Below are 16,203 nucleotides of genomic sequence, written 5' to 3'. Positions count from 1 at the left end.
CCCCAGTGGACTTCATCCACTGATTCACTCCCTAAAAGGACGCTGTGGCACGCAGGCTCTCCCGCTGCCCTCCCAGGTGTACTTCCCAGGCGACTAGATTGGAAGTGGAGTGGCCAGAACTCAAACTGCTGCCCTTGTGTGATGACGCTCTTGCAGGCAGCAGTTTGTGCATCTGCACTACAGCAGCAGACCCTGCATGGGGCATTTAACAGAGGAAATGCCATGGAAGCATCCTGGCCAGCCCTGTGACCTGTGATTGCACCCCACAGCACAGTGTCTTCCTGGGGCACGAACCTGCTGTCTCTGGGCATGTGGGCCGTCCTCTCAGAAGGACGTGTTGGGTTGGCTTGTTAAGTGTTTGCACACGGAGCGTGCACTTGTGCAGAAGTGGCAAGTTAACAGCTGGTCCCCATGAGGCCCGGGCTCGTGGTGCTTCTACCATGAGACAATGTCTGTCAGTGAATACAGGGACTCTCAAGTCCAACATGCTCCTCCCCTTTGCGAGTATTGGTGTGTGCTTCTCTCCGGGCTCCAGGGAACTCCTACAGATCCTGGCTACACATCGGTCTGAGCATGGCTAGGCCAAGGGGCGGGGCTGATGTTTGAGACCAGCTCCATTCATTCGTAGGCACTTTATACCCAGGTTTGTTTATCTGAAAAGTAGAGACGCAAAGAGAGACACAAGGAGAGAGACAGGGAGTGTGTGCTCCTGCCCACTGGTCCACTCTCCCAGTGCCCTCAACATCCAGGGCTAAGCTAGGCTGATGCTCGGAGCCACAGACTCAGCCTGCATCTCTTCGCACAGGTGGCGGGAGCCAGGTGCTTGAGCTGTCATCTCTTACCTCCCTGTGTCTGCATTAGCAGGAAGCTGGTGTTGGAACCTGGATCCAAGAGTTGGAATTAGGCACATCGATATGGGATGCCAGCATCCTAACCGGTAGTCAACTGCAGGTCAAATGCCCATCACCCTCATGACTTTGATTTGAATATCCAAATTTTCGCTGCTTACATGGAATTTCACAGAATGGTTTTTTTTTTCTAGCAATGTGCCATGACACAGGGTCCTGGTCACAGAATTGAGTTCCAGCTGCTGCTGGGTCTCCTCCCTTAGGGAAGGGGTCACATGGCCACAAGGATGGCTGCCCTGGTACAGCCTAGGGCTCAACCAGCTTGTTGGTTCCTTCCCCCACTTCTGTTCAGCCCAATGCTAAAATTCCCAGATGCTCAAGTCCCTCATTTAAAACAGTGTGCTGAGGCTGGTGCTGTAGCTTAGTGAATACGTGACACTGGCATTCCACAGGGGTACCATTTGAATTTCAGCGGCTCCACTTCCACTCCAGCTCTCCCTGCTCATGTGCCTGGTAAAGAAGCAGAAGGTGACCCTAGTGCTTGGACCCCTGCATTCATGTTGGAAACTGGGAAGAAGCTCCTGAGTCCTGGTTTGGGGCTGGCCCAGCTCTGGCCAGTTGGGCTATATGGGTAATGAATCACTAGGTTGATGATCTCTCTCTGTGACTCTCCCACCCCTACCTTTGTAACTCTGCATTTCAAATAAATAAATAGATCCTTTTAAAATTAGTGTGGTTTGTCCATCCTCTCGTGTACTTTAAGATATCTGTGAAACTTAAAATACCTAATGCAAGGTATATGCTTGGTGAGGAGTTGTCATGCTGTTATGTTTAGGGATGACAGCCTGTGCATGTTCAGTGCAGATGCAGTTTTTGGAGAGTATCTGCTCCTTTGGTTGAATTTGCATATGTAGGATGTGTGGATATGCGACCCGTGGATATGGAGGGCTGCCTGGATTTCTAGTGCATACAGAAGCAAAGGAATAGAGCATGCTTTGGCCAAATTGCCTCGGCACTGTTGTATGCCTGTTGGATGGGGAAGGACTCAGGTGGGAAGGAGGTGTTTGAGTGGAGAACTGAGGGCAGCCAGAGGCCACCCTACCAGCGAACAACACTTTTACAGGCAGGAGTGTGCTCAGTAGGAGAGCTGCCATGCCAGACAGAGGGGCCCAGGGTGGACAGCCACCTGAGCCAGGAAGCCCTGGCGCCCCCAGCAGGTGTGGGCTTGCCTCAGAGCAGGACGGCAACCCAGGTGTGGGACCACAGATATCCGTGGTAGGAGACCTGTGATAGGAGACCCCCACCCGTGATAGGAGACCCCCTTGTAGCTAGGAGTGTGCTCAGAGGCTGGGCCCCACCCGTGAGAGGAGACTCCTTGTAGCTAGTGCAAAGCGGGAAAGGTGAAGGTAAAGCACAGTAGGAGGACAGTGCTTTGGGCAGCTGGCAACTCTGACTTTTGGGAAGTGAGGGCCAGATGCGAATGACACCCAGCAGGGCCCATCTGCCTTTGTACATTGCATAGATGCACCAGGAGGAGGCCGGGGTATTGTCCTACAGCCTTCACCCCCATGCTGGGTGGAGTATGATTAGTTTTATCAGCATTTCAAAGCCTTTGCTTTGTGAGCCCAGCAGAGGCACTGTTATTTGGCAGATGGGTGCCATGTGTTCTGGGTGGTGCCGAAGGAAGCCCTGTGGGTTCCTGCTTTATGTTCCCACTGCTCCCTCTGTGCCCTCAGGTTCCTTGTCCATCTCCCTGGGCTGTCATTATGCACCTTCTTCCTCTATGTGTGTGCATTGTAGGACGCTCAGTGCCCTGGTGTCCCCTATTCTGCAGCAAGGAGGAAGGCTGCGTTCCCAGACCTGGACATCTGTGGTGACGCACCTCTCCCACTCCAACCCTCTCAGGACTGAGGGACTGCCAAGGTTTGCCTTCCCAGTTTATCTGGGCGTATCAGGGACCCCAGCTGGGAAGCCATCCAGCCATCGGCAATCCAAAGACCTGTGTATTCCAACTTCCATGTACATAATTGGAGCTGGAATTTTGCCTTTTTCTCACAATGGCAGGGTCAGAGAGCACTGTGGGATGTCACCAGCCTGACCCCCTCTTCCCTGCTCATCTGCCAGGACCCTGTTCAGGACCCTGAACACCCAGAGGTCCTTACACTGGCAGAGTTAATGGGCCACACATCGTTGGAAGAGCTGAGACTGAGAGGGCAGCCACACTTTCCTCATTCCCTATGTGTTTCCTGGTCCCACATGCTTGGTTTGGGGATGGAGTTCATCTTGATTCTCAAGGTTCTAGATTTCTACTTGGCTCAACTTCTTTTCCCATGATTCCTCCCCCAAGGACTTCCTTTGACTTCATGGGTGACTCAGCAGTTCTTCGTTTTTGGATAGCAGCTGCCTAAGTTGTTCTGTCTCTGCTGTAACTCTGCCCCCTAGTCTTCTCACCATGCATCTGTTGTGGCCTGTGCAGGGCCCTGGAAGGTGCTCCATTAATGTGCACCATCTTGATCACTGAGTAATTATAGCTCCAACACAACACCATCCCTCAGCTTGCTTTTTTTTTTTTTTTTTGAAAGTCAGATATACAGAGAGGAGATGAGACAGAGAGGAAGATCTTCTGTCTGCTGATTCATTCCCCAAGTGGCTGCAATGGCTGGAACTAAACCAATCCAAAGCCAGGAACAGGAGCTTCTTCCAGGTCTCCCATGCAGATGCAGGGTCCCAAGGTTTCGGGCCATCCTCTACTGTTTTCCCAGGCCACAAACAGGCAACCAGATGGGAGATGGGGCTGCTGGCATTAGAACCAGTGTCCATATGGAATCCTGGCACATGCAAAGTGAGGACTTCAGCCACTTGGCTACCGTACTGGGCCTTCAACTCATTTTTAAAATGTAATTATTTCCTCTGTAATATGAATGGCAGAGAAAGACAGATCTTACAGCTGCTGGCTCATTTCCTTAATGTCTGTGATAGCCAGGTCAAAACCAGGCACCCAGAGCTCCGTCTGAGTCTCCCCCATGGGTGGCAGGGACCCAAGTGTCTGAACATCAGCTGCTGCCTTTCAGGATGCATTAACAGGAGGCTGAATGGAAAGCAGAGTGCTAGGACTCTGACCCGGCTCAGAATCTCAGCTCTGGGGAGAGAAGTTGCAGTGAAAAACAGTGGGCTTTCCAGAATGAGTTGTTTCGCTAATTATAGATGAGCTTAAGGTCCTGGGGTCCCATTGCTAAACTCTTGGTGAGCTGCCGGTCTACATAGCACAGTTATTTTGTGCACACATGCTCCTCCAGTGTGTGTTGTTTCTGCAGAAATGCAATGCTATGGACTGTTCATACGAGGTATCAGAAAACACCAGCAATTACCTGTTGTACTAGATTTTACAATCAAAATCACTGTGTGTGTTTGTGTGTGTGTGTGCATGTGCACATTTGGTATTCTTTGGATATTTTATTGTCTTTGGTTGAGCATCTTTTTGAGTCTTACAGAACCAAGAGTGATTTCAAGGTGATCTGTAAAATGCTGCTTTCCCAATAACCAAGTCACCAGTACAGGTGACATTTCATCACACTCATGTCATTTTAAGTGCTGTTCTTATTTTTCTGGCTTTAGCAATAGGCTGTATAGAAACAAAAATGGCTGCAGACATTGTCATTCATTCAACAAAAAATGCATTTATGCAGATATGCAGCAGGCATTAGGATAGGAGCTGGAATGCTGTGATGAGTCGGGTAGAATTATGTCCATCACACTTACAAGGCAGGAAAGATGTCAAAATCAAGTGGACATTTGGCAATCTGTGACGTGTGATGGTGTCCCTTGAACCTTGTGGACACTGCAACTACCAGATAGCATATTAATCCCAGCATGCAGGGCCATGTCTCAGTGGGAGAAGGACCGTTCAGCTTCGGTTCTGAGTAATGATAATCAAATGAGCAGACAAGGACATTTTTCTGGCAAAAAGATGCCTGCGTAGGGCTGTGAGGTCCCATAGACTGTGGCCTAGCGTGCTGTGACTGGAAGGTGTTCTGAGCAGGTACAGGAAAGGAAGTGCCTGGACCAGACAGAAGTTCCTCTTGAGGAGTTGATGGTATGGTTTGTTTAAAGGGGGCATCGAGAAAGGATAAGGGGCTAGCTGGATGGGAGAAGTGACAGAAGGATCAATGGGTGATTGACCCTCCTGTGTGTCCTGTTCCTCGGTGCTCCCGATCCGAAATTCAGATGGCCTCCTTACCTTCTTCCAGGGAGCACTAAGCACTTGAGTCTTTGTGTCATCCTTTTGCTTATCAGCCAGTCAACCATTTCTCTCCCCTTCTCAGCTTCCCACCCGCAACTCTGCATCATTCTCTTCTTTATCATTCCCTCAAAACCATCCTATCCTGTCCCCATCCCCCCACACACACTCATGCCTCAAGTGTAGGGCTCATGGGAGGCCCTGCAGGATCAAGCAGTGAACTTTAGAATGAGTAGTCCAGAGGGGTTTGTACTATTTGATAAAGCTGAGGATTAAATGGCTTGGTGAATCTGGCTTTCTAAGAATAAAGGTTGTATCCACCGAAAAGTAGGGATATGAAAATGAGTACCATGCAGGCCTTGTCCAGGATCTGGCCTAGTGGGCCTGGCACACCTCAGGAGCTGGGGTGTCTAGGAGTTGGCCTAGTGGACCTGGCACACCCCAAGAACTGAGGTGTCCAGGATCTGGCCCAGTGGACTTGGCACACCCCAAGAGCTGGCAAATTATTTGCTGTGGAAGAATTTTCTTTCATTTTCAAAGGCAAATAAACACAAACAAACAAAACTTTGCTGGATAAGATATTCTGGATTGACAGTTTTTTCCTTTCAGGATTTAGAATACATCACTCCATTCTCTTCTGGCCTGTAGAGCTTCCTCTGAGAGGTTAGCTGTGAGTCTGATTGGAGCTCCTCTATAAGTTAGCTGATTTTTTTCACTTGCATGTTTCAATATCTTTTCCTTATGTTCCACCAATGAGAACTTGGATCATTTTTGGTCAACTCTATTGGGAGTGCTGTGTATTTTATTTTCAATATTATTTCTCCGTGTTAGGGAGGTTCTCCTTTACTACTTCCCTGAATATATTTTTGAACCCAGCTTCTCTTTCCACCCCGCCATGTTCTTGCGTAACTCTTATATTTGGCCTTCACATGGTGTTTCTTAACAAGAACTGGATACTGGGGAGGGAGGATTGTTGGGGTTAGAGGTGTGGGGGGCACAATCAGGATATGGGGGGGGGGGGGGGGGCGGGGGAGGTTCTTAGCCGGGTGTGCCCCGGAGTCTTCCAATTTTGAGACTGTTTTCTTCTGCCTCACTCGTTCATTGTTGAGGCTTTCCACTGAGGTTTTAACTTGCTGCGTTGTGTGCCCCATTTCTGATACTTCAGCTTGATTTTGTTTTATTGTTGCTATTTCCCTTATAATGTATTCCTTGAACTCCTATATGTGCTTTTTATTTTTCTTAAGATGCTTTGTAATGATTTTTTTTTAAAAAAACCTTATCTGATAGTTCCTCCACATCTTCCCTCCTCAGTTAACTCTGAGGCTAAAACAGGGTTTTGTTCCTTTGCAGGGGAGGTGTCAGTAACCTTATTCATTGTGCCTGTGTTTCTTTTCTTGCCCTTGGTCATTGTCACTTTGATTAGTAAATTCTTCTCTTTGGGGCTGGTTTTTAAACTGTGTTGTCTGCAGGTCTACCAGTTGACCTTACTGATCTCATTCAGTGCCTGGTTCTATATTGTCACTGCTCCCTGCAGTGATATTCAGTCCTGGCTTCCATGCTACAATCCTGGCTCACCACTCTCCACCGCTTGTAATCACATGCTGTGAGTATAGCATTGCCTGCTCCCCCACTCCTGGTTGCAGCAGTAGCTGCGATCATCAGTGGCACTGGACCTAATTTGGATGGAGCCTGTGGGTGCTGAGTGGTTATTGTTTTTGTGCTGGGAGCAGTGCAATGTGTTGAGCTGGGAGTAAGTGCTCCCCTGACTTAGCATGTATACAACTCACTTCCTCCAGCATCTTTGCCCCAATTTACCAAATAGTGCCCAAGGTAGTGCAAGTGGGGTCTGGGCCGTGAAATCCACCCTGCTGCCACACGTGACTTCCTGGGCTCTGCCACTCTGCCTCTTCTGCCCATGATAGGATTGGACAAATCAGCAGGACCTGCTGTTCTGTGACTGAGTTCACTTCCACGTTCCCGGTGAATGCCCCTTCCCACCTGGCTGCCAGTGGAGCTCTTCTCAAATATTTCTGAGCAATTTGGGGGTATTCTATTCGCTACTCCCTTTCAGGATTCCATTCTTCTTTAAACATTTCATATGTAGGTAATTGATAATCCATACTTGATTATCCTAATACCTGGCTGTCCTTGGCAATATGTCTGCATCTTTTCCTTTGTCCTTGTCTCGTAACTCATGTTCCATAATGTTTGGGGTTATGCTTTTGAATCCATATTTGGTTGGCTTTAATCTGCAGGAATCCTGAGTCTCCAGTACTGGGTGTATTTTCAACCTCATGACTTAGAAATCTCATCTCATGTTGCTGGCATAAGAGGCTACCCCCTGCCACTGCGTTGCTAATATTAGCATTTGCCCTTAAGCCAAACGCACATTTTTGCTTTGATTTGCAGCTCACTTTTCCTTGATAATGTTTCAAGTCACTTTTCGTTTTACCTCTAAATTTCAAAAGTTGATTGTGTACTTTAAAAATCCCTGCTCCTGTGCTCATGAGCCTGCCTGCAGTGGACTGTTGGGAGCCACCCCCCCCTTGCCCACTATAAATGCTGAATTCAGTCTCTCAGATGGTTTTACAACCAAATCAGCATGGCAGAGCACCCGCCTGTCCAAAGCTGTGGTGGACTGATGCCAAACAGCTGCAGCCTCAAGAGAGAGAAAGTTCAGGAAGCAGCACAGAAGGAGGTGGTGGTGTTTGGGATCCAGCATTTCAAAGGCAGGTGTGCTCAGAAGCAACCCTTTGGCCCTTGCAAAGGATTGTGCCGAGGGAGGATCTTGCTTCCCTTGTTTGCGTGGAATGCACCTGCTGCTATTGAATGTTGCTGTGGTGTACGCCCAAAGCGCCCAGCAACTGCATCTTCTTGTCTTTAGTGGATGGTTATGCTGGCCCCTCTCCCGCCTGAGCAGAGAATCTTTTCTGCACAGCTCTGCTCCGGATATCGCTGGCTCATCCATCTCTGCCTTTCCCTCTCCCGGATCTCCTTCACGAGAAGCCATTGTCAGGTTGATGGCCTGAGAAAGCCTGCGCGCTCGCCACAGCATGAGCCCTCCTGGCCACGATGCATGTTCCTTCCCATGCCCGGGGCACATAGCTGTTCCCAGGTGAATCCCCTTGCCCCTCCTGACTCTGACGAACAGGGGAGAAACAGAATGCCTCTTGGGCTGGGATGAGACCAGCTGCTGACACAGGCAATGTCCCAGGAGCCATGGCCTCATGCATCTCCCCCACGGCTAGGGTCTTCACTCTCCTCCATACATGATGTCACCAGCACTCCCACTCTCACCCTGGAGGGTGCCACAGGGGCAGGTAGAGATTCTGTTCTCCCAGGCTATGCCCTGACAGAATTCATGCTCTGCTCATACCAACCTTGTACGGTGCAGGTGTGAGGCCTGCTCCTCCCAGCACCTGAGATCACCCATCCTAGGGGAGTTGCCATGCCCATGCAGGCCAAAAGCGGTCTTGAGTTACAACCTCAAGGTCAAGTCTGAGAAATTGCATGCTTTGTAATCTAACAGAATCCATGTCTCTTAGCTTGCTTCTTGTTGAATGCGTATTAGGGACATCTGTAAGGAGCCTGGAGGCAGTTGAAACCAAAGACAGGAACAGAAAAGCTTGCCTTTGCTTTCATCCTAAACCTGAATGGGCGTGCCACCTTTGCCACCCGCCAAGGGAGGTTGCTCAACGTTAGGAGGAAGGCCCAGGGAAGGAGCCAGGCTGGCATGTCACGTGGGCAACAGCCCCGCCCAGGATCTGCCTGCAGCCCAGAGATACTTCACAGTTGCTGGCCGTTGATGTCTCGGAGCCTTCTGGTCTTTACCACCTACAGATGCTGGGCCTGTGGGTTTCCCTTCTCTGCCCTCATTTCCTGCCAGCTGCCAGAGGGGGAGGCCTGTTCAGTCTGTGTCCAGGGGTCGAGTACAGTACCTGCTGGTCACCTGTCACTAGGAGCTTGCACGGGTTTCCAGATGGGGAGAGATGGCAGGATGAGGCCCTTTTGTTGGGCAGCCGGGGAGACATTGGACCTTCGCAGCTGTTGCTTGTCCAAAAGCAAAGCGCTTAGCTACCTTCTCTGCTTCCTCCTTGACCTGCTGTTTTGTAAAAAGTATGTCAGAAAGCTGTCATCTGCTGGTTTACCCCCAGATGCCCGAGCTGGCCAGGCCGAAGCAGGGAGCTGGGGAGTCAGTTTGTGGTGGGCTAGATGGGGTCTGAAGTCCCCGTCTCAAGCTCTTGTCTCTGACTTAGAGACACATCCGAAGCACAGTGTACGAAGTTACGACATTTGTTTAAAAAGTAAGGAAATCACACGTGGGCTGTGTTCAGAAAGAGGAAGGCAAAAGAGAGAGGGATAGAGGTCCCAGGTGAAGGGAGTACCTCCTGGAAGGTGTCATTGACTGACAGGTGGGATCAGAAGGTCTGGAGTTGCCCAAAAGAGTGAGATGGGCTGCGGAGGGTGAAGGGCATGAAGCTACTGTGGGGGATTTGCGGCCACCCCCTAGACCGCACCGTCTCTTAGCTCCCCAATGTCCTTCTGGCGGGCCTGCTGCCTCCCCTAGGATCAGAAGCAGCTCCTCTCAGGGATGACTGGGGTATGTTCATATGCTTGGTACCAAGCTCCAGGGCTCTGATGACCAAGCCATGCAGCAGGGCACACTGAAGGTGACCCATGGGGACAGTGTGGTTGTGATATTGCCCACTGTCCCCCATTTGACAGGGGTGCCCTTCTCGCTCAAGAACTTCGTCTGGCAGCATCACAGTTTAAGCTGTGTGTTATATCCCAGCCTCATGCTTCCCTGCCAGCCGTGGGGAGATAGGGGGTGATGTTGATACTGGGGAAGGGAGGTCTTCCCCTGTGGTCCTGTCGGTTTGCAGTTAAAATGCCCAGCGGGCAGCCCCAATTCACAGCCCCAAGCTAGGCAGTGGAGCTTGACTCTGTACTGTTTGTGGATCTAATTCAAACCCAGATCCCAGGAGGGCAGTGGGCTCCCCTTGTGGACTCATACCTGCAAGTCACTCTGGATTGTGTTGTTGTCCACCCAAGCCCACACTCTTCCAGTTAACCCCTTGGGCTCCCCAGGACCCTGCTGGAGTTTAGCCATACCGCACCCCAACATACTAGCATTCCTTGTTGTCAGCTACTGCCTGTAAGACAGGCCTTCCTGCATATGCTGGGCAGAGAGCTTGACCTTGAGGCTGGGAGATGCTCACAGTTGCCTCTCCCCACTGGGGAGCACCTGCTGCCCATGCCAGCCGGGGTGCATCTCCATCGGCTCCTGTACCTGGCCAGATGGCACTGATGGAATGTCACCCTGTATTCTAGGATCAGGGCCAGAGACAACAATGGGTCCTATGCCCTGTGCCTGCTGCACGAAGGCAAGGTGCTGCACTACCGCATCGACAAAGACAAGACTGGGAAGCTCTCCATCCCAGAGGGGAAGAAGTTCGACACGCTTTGGCAGGTACAGCTTGGCTCCTCTTCAGCCCTGATGGGCAGAGCACAGGGCCCACAGGGCTGCTTGTCCCAGAGACTCAAAAATCAATAGGATGGGGCTTCCCTTTGTATGCAGTGCGGCCTCTCAGACTATCATCAGCCCCGGAGCTTTTTAGAAATATGCCTCTGGCTCCATCGGTTCCGCAAAGACATCCAGTGGACCCCAGCCACGTGACTGCTTTTCGTGTGTGGCATCCTCTTTGGATTTGCGTGGCTCTGCACTGGCTGTTTTAAGTACCTCTCCTTGTTGGAAAGTTCCATCCCTAGATGGTGCATTATTTTTACTGATTCCTCTGCTGTACCCTTGCATGCTCGCCTCATTCAACATTTCTCGCTGTGTATTTTCTTGCCACTATGGATGGAAAAGTATGTCAGAATTGCCTTTATACTCCACCCTGACCCCAGGACGCTGGTTCTGTTTTGCTGGGAGTGGCAATGACTGCATGACCCTGTTCAAGTGTTCTTTTCTTTCCAGCAGGGTCTGCAAACCACAGACCAAATGTGGCTCCCAGCATGGTCCTGTGCAGACCATCAAGGCAGTGGTTTTTACAATGATAAAAGCCCGAGGATTAGGGAGATATATATGGGGTGTATAGGAGATATATATATAGGGAGAGATATATGATATGTGGCCCACAGAAGCCTTAGCATCACAAACTGGCCTTTTCCTGGGGAAATTGACTGATCCCTTACCCAAGGAGGGGTGCCAGAGTGTGCCCCACCATGTTTCTGGAGAGGGCCGTGTGAACACAGAAGATTCCCGAGTCACCTTTAGAAGCCCCTCGAGCAGTGAGTGAGTCTGAGATGTGATGCCTGTATGTGCTGCCTGCTCAAGAGCTGTGCTTTCTCCCTGTCTTCCGTTTCAGCTTGTGGAGCATTATTCCTACAAACCCGATGGTTTGTTAAGGGTCCTTACGGTTCCATGTCAGAAGATCGGTTCACAGCAAGGTGAGTTGCCAAGTCACTGGAATCTCAGCGGTCACCATCAGCCTCAGTGCAGATCTGGTCCTATCACATGTTCTGGTTGCACGAGGCCTGATGTTTGATGCGTGAAACATACGATGTCAGATCGCTCCAATTTTTGATCTCACAGATCCAAAATGGATGACCAGTTTCACATTGAAAAAAATGAAGTTTTAATGGCCAAAGGTGGCGAAGGGGGAATGAAAGGAATATGGGCAGAAAGTGTGTCTGTTTCCCAAGCAGCACTATGTCAGTCAGGCTGATCGATCTGAAAGAAGTTGGTTTCATAGTATCATGATAATTGTCCATGCTCTTTCTAATCAGGAAACCTTGATTTTGACCCTCGTCCACAACTTCCAAGCTCCCATCCTGCGGTAAGTGTCATGAGAAATACCTCTTAAGGTAAAGGCAGGCTTTGTTAGCACAGATTGAGAAGTGCCTTTCAGCCAATAGGTGTAGTGGGCAAACAAACCCCTCACTGGAGTTTATCAGTGTCTGGTCAGTGTTAGATAGCACTGCTAAGCCTGCACCAAGCTGTCCCCTTTTCTTGGCTGAGCTGGCTCCCTTCTCGCCATTTGTGAAGATGAAAGCCAGTGTTACCTCAGAATTGGCCTCCCATTAGATCTGAGAAATGGGCACATGTGCAAGTTCAGCCTTGAGCCTCTTCTGATGAATGCATGATCCGTGTAACATGCCTGGTAGATGGGATGTCACCCTGAGGTTGCTGGTCTGGGTTTTGGGGAGGGGGATCAAACCACATCTCAGGCTGCTCCCAGGGAATCTGAGCTATTTGCATGACTTGGTTCAACTAAAGGCAAGTAGAGGGCGTCCTGAGATGAGGATGGCTGCCAGGGTCTTGGACAAGAGAAGGCCACAGGGAAGGATGGAGCGGGGCAAGCTTGGCCGGGACCACCCTACCCTTGTCTTGAGAATGTGGCTCAGGGACCCCTCCATGGTGGCTCCCTCGAAGCAGGAGTGATGCCCCTGTGAGGGTGGGACCTCCGTGAGGGTATGGAAGGATTCCCTAGTAACTGATTCCTTGCTGCTTTGGGCAGACTTCAGTGTGGGCTTTGAGTGCCCTGTAATGTCACCTGGGCAGGAGACCGTCTTCAGCTGACTTTCTTGCCTGCTGCCCGTCCCTGAACAATGAAGTTTGCTGACTTTGAAACATCTCCAGTTGGGGATGAGCCCATGTGGAAAATGGGGAGGCAATCCAGGCAACAACTTCTTTTTCTCAGATCAGAGGAAGCTGAAATACCAGGGGATTTGGGGTCGAAATTCTTATAGAGTTAACATTTTGTTGGACCTTTTATACCACTCATGGGCCTGTGCCTAGCAGCCCAACTTGAATATTGTGTGTTCCAAGAAGCAAACACATCGTCCTTGGAGATGGAAGAAAGCTTAGGTCTGAAAGCCTTAGAATATTAGCAAGCTGCATGTTAAGCCAGGTGTCAGCCAATCACTTCAGTACTTGGGAATACACTTTTATTGACCGGTAAAAGTCAACAGAAGAAGGTTGCCGATACCCTCAGTGTGCAACTTGGTGTATGTACACAAACACCTGGGAGGCAGTAGCATTTCCCTGAACGGCCAGGTGTACCTGTGGGTTCTTTAGGATGGTTTGCCTGGAGGTATGACTTACTGATATGTAAGAAACATCAGCTGTCAAATGTCAGAACTCTCCTTTGCTAGCCTTCAGTGGTAGATACTTCCCTAATGTTTTTTTTTCTTTGTCCTTCTATGGAAGCTGTAGAATTTTCTGGAAGCTTCCCAAATGACCAAGCATTGCCTGTGATCATTCTCACTGGCAGCGTGTGGACGGGTTAGTGGTGTAATGGCAGAAGTGAGTCACGATACCATGTCATGTCAGGTGCCCAGTGTTTGTTTTCCAAACCTAAATTGACTTTTCCTCCTTGCTCTTGTGGTTTCTAGACGTGGTTGGCAGGTGGAATAATCTCCAGAATCAGATCCTACACCTTCCCAAAATCTGGCCACAAAAAGGTGCTAAGACGTGCCCTGCTTGCTGTCCCCGAGTGGTAGGCCTGACGCTCGCTCAGCCCGTGCCCGGCTGCCTGGCCTGCCCTGTGCTGCATATACGTCTCCTGTTGCTTGTGCAATGCTTCTACGCCTCAGCCATGTGCAGCCCTCACTTGCACCTGCCAGCCCGGGCAGTCTAGACCATACGTGCATGCTGAGCTTTTCATGTGGTTCCCCAGTTGAGCTACATGCAGTGCCATGCATCTGTGTTCACCCGCGCTCTGCTAACATGGAGCTGTGAAGTCATGGCAGTGAGCATGGTCGTGCCAGCCGATTCTCATGATGGCACATCTTCTCAGAGACAATCAGCTGACTGTTGGTTGCCAGCGTCATGGGTTGCCCCATGAAGGTAAGAGGTTGTATGCATGGCGTTGGGAGGAATGGTGCTCCCTGTGCAGTTGAAAGGTGAACTACACGGTGAGCACTTCAGGTGGGTGAGGCTGGCTGTGTCGAGGGCTTCGTTGGTGCTGTTAGAACGTGCCATCCTGTCTGATGACTTACCCTAACTCCCAGTGTCACGCACTGATATCTAATACACAAAGAACTTTATGATACACAGAGAATTAGAAGAAAAAAAATATATATATAGAGAGAGAGGCAGTAATGTTGGCATCTGATGGAACTCTAGATTTTGCTTTATGGTCAAATTTTTAGAGAAATAGACATGCTTGTCCCCTCGTGTTTATCCTTAAATGTTTCATGGATTTGTTTGAAAGAGCCGGAGCTCTCCAGTTACAGGGGAGCTGGGACTTCCTCCTGGGCCTCCCATGGAGGTGGCAGGGACACCAGTACTTGAACCACCATCTGTGTATTAGCAGGAAGCTGGAATTGGGAATGGAGCGGGGACTCAAGCCCAGGCGCTCTGCTGCAGGATGTGGGCATCCCACGGGCATCCCACATGGCACCTTCAGCCCTGTGCCAAAGGCCCGCCTCACAGCTGCCTTCTTCTAATGACTCTTATTGTAGTGAGCTGCTCAGGCACACACACACACACACACATGCACATGTGGATACATCTTCACATAAATGACATGTGCAGGTTGCTTTTTACTCTCTGCCTTTGCCATCAATGAGATAGTGCCATCCTTATCAATAATTCTTCCTCACTTCCTATGAACATGTGCTTCCCAGTATTTGCATGGACTCGTGGAGTACATTGCCTGCATTAGAACAGCAGATACGGAAGTCATAAAGTGCCCGAGATTTTTGCCCCAGTTGACACTTGTGCTGGAGACGAGGCTAGTCCCATAGAACAGAAGGGGGTTGGACTTGTGCAGGCGGCAAAGCTCCCTAACCCCGAAGCCGCGGACTGCCCCGACCCTCCCTGGGCAGCCAGCACCTTCCCTTCCGCTTGGGCCCTCACCCAGTGGGAAGGACACAGGTGCTGCTTCACTATGCATCTGGTTCAAGCTGTTTTCAGGGATGACACATCTTTTCAAGGTTGTGATGCTCAATCCATGAAATGCACGCATGCACCACCAGGGGTCAGCAGTGAGACTCGCGAGGTACAGTGGTTATCAGTGGAAGGCTGTGTGTTCTGCAGTTTCCCTGGACACGAGAAAGCTGTGTGGTGCCCACCACCTCACCCCTTTGCCACCCCTTTGGCCACCTCCCGGATCATACTGTCACTTTTTAATTGCTGCTCCTTGCTGTTCAGCATGACCTGCAGCCTGTGGACCAGTAAGTCGTGAGCCCAGGCGCAGTCCCAGCAGGGAATAATCGTTTCATCCTGAACAGAAGAAGCAAATCATGTTTATCTTAATTCTGCAGTATCCAGGTTTATCGCTCAGTTCAAGCCAGTAAGCTTGAGCAATAGGAAATTGCTTGTTAGACACGCATGCATGTAGAGTCCTTATGTGACATGCACACACATACGTATTGACACCTACACATGTACATCTGTGCATACGTGGACTTACCTGCAGCCACATCAAAGAATCTTCAACAAGTTCATGGAAAATACAGAGCATTAAGAAACTCTGTGAATCTCAGCCATTTTCTTCTCACCAAAATAACTGAATAAATGTATCGTGTGGTTACATTTGTTCTGTGAACTTTTTGCAGTAGCCTAGTATATATCCATAGAGGCGTATCTCCATGCATGTGGAGGTTGATTTCATGGACAGGCGTGACACACACCCATCACATATGCACATCTACACACACACACACGTTGAATTATTGAAAAGACTTGCCGTCTGTGTCTGTGGGGACTGGAAGGGGAAGTCCGGTGCCCACGAGAGAGGTTGTTAAGAGGCAGGAGAGAAAACCTTGCAAGCATGACCACAATTACTGTTCAGAGGTGACCGGAACACAGCGGCAGCCGTGGCCCGCAAGAGCTGGCTCCTTTTGTGCCAGGTTACACAACAGTGCCATCAGTCGAGGAGCTACCCAGTAGAAAATGTGTCAGTTCTAAGGACCTGCTAAGCAGCACAAAATGTTTGTATCGCTGGCTGGCTCCTGCCCGGTTGCCATGGAGGCCTGGTTAAGAGGGCGTAGCAACACGCAATCTTAATGCGTTAGTCACCCCGTTTGCCCAGGTCTGCTTAAGGCTCCGACACCATGATAAAAGTTTCAAATCAATTTTTTAAAGCGGGCAATTCAAATATCAGAAAG

The 16,203-nt window shown here is 50.0% G+C and overlaps 1 protein-coding gene across 3 annotated transcripts in view; it reads left to right on the top strand.

The window, feature by feature from the left end:
- The window catches only part of SYK (spleen associated tyrosine kinase), an 88,673-nt gene that overhangs the window by 52,767 nt on the left and 19,703 nt on the right, over positions 1-16,203 (top strand). For 2 of the 3 annotated variants that reach the window (XM_041004295.1, XM_041004297.1), the window contains exons 4-7: positions 10,417-10,555; positions 11,454-11,535; positions 11,875-11,924; positions 13,483-13,551. In XM_041004295.1, coding sequence (XP_040860229.1) covers positions 10,417-10,555; positions 11,454-11,535; positions 11,875-11,924; positions 13,483-13,551 — 340 coding nt within the window. The remainder of the gene's footprint in view (positions 1-10,416; positions 10,556-11,453; positions 11,536-11,874; positions 11,925-13,482; positions 13,552-16,203) is intronic. The other variant, XM_041004298.1, reaches the window with a different exon arrangement.

Source organism: Ochotona curzoniae, unplaced genomic scaffold (assembly GCF_017591425.1).
Source record: "Ochotona curzoniae isolate NIBS_2020 unplaced genomic scaffold, NIBS_Ocur_1.0 scaffold_3208, whole genome shotgun sequence".
In the NCBI taxonomy this organism is placed as follows: domain Eukaryota; kingdom Metazoa; phylum Chordata; class Mammalia; order Lagomorpha; family Ochotonidae; genus Ochotona; species Ochotona curzoniae.
This window is presented reverse-complemented; position numbering and strand designations above follow the sequence as displayed.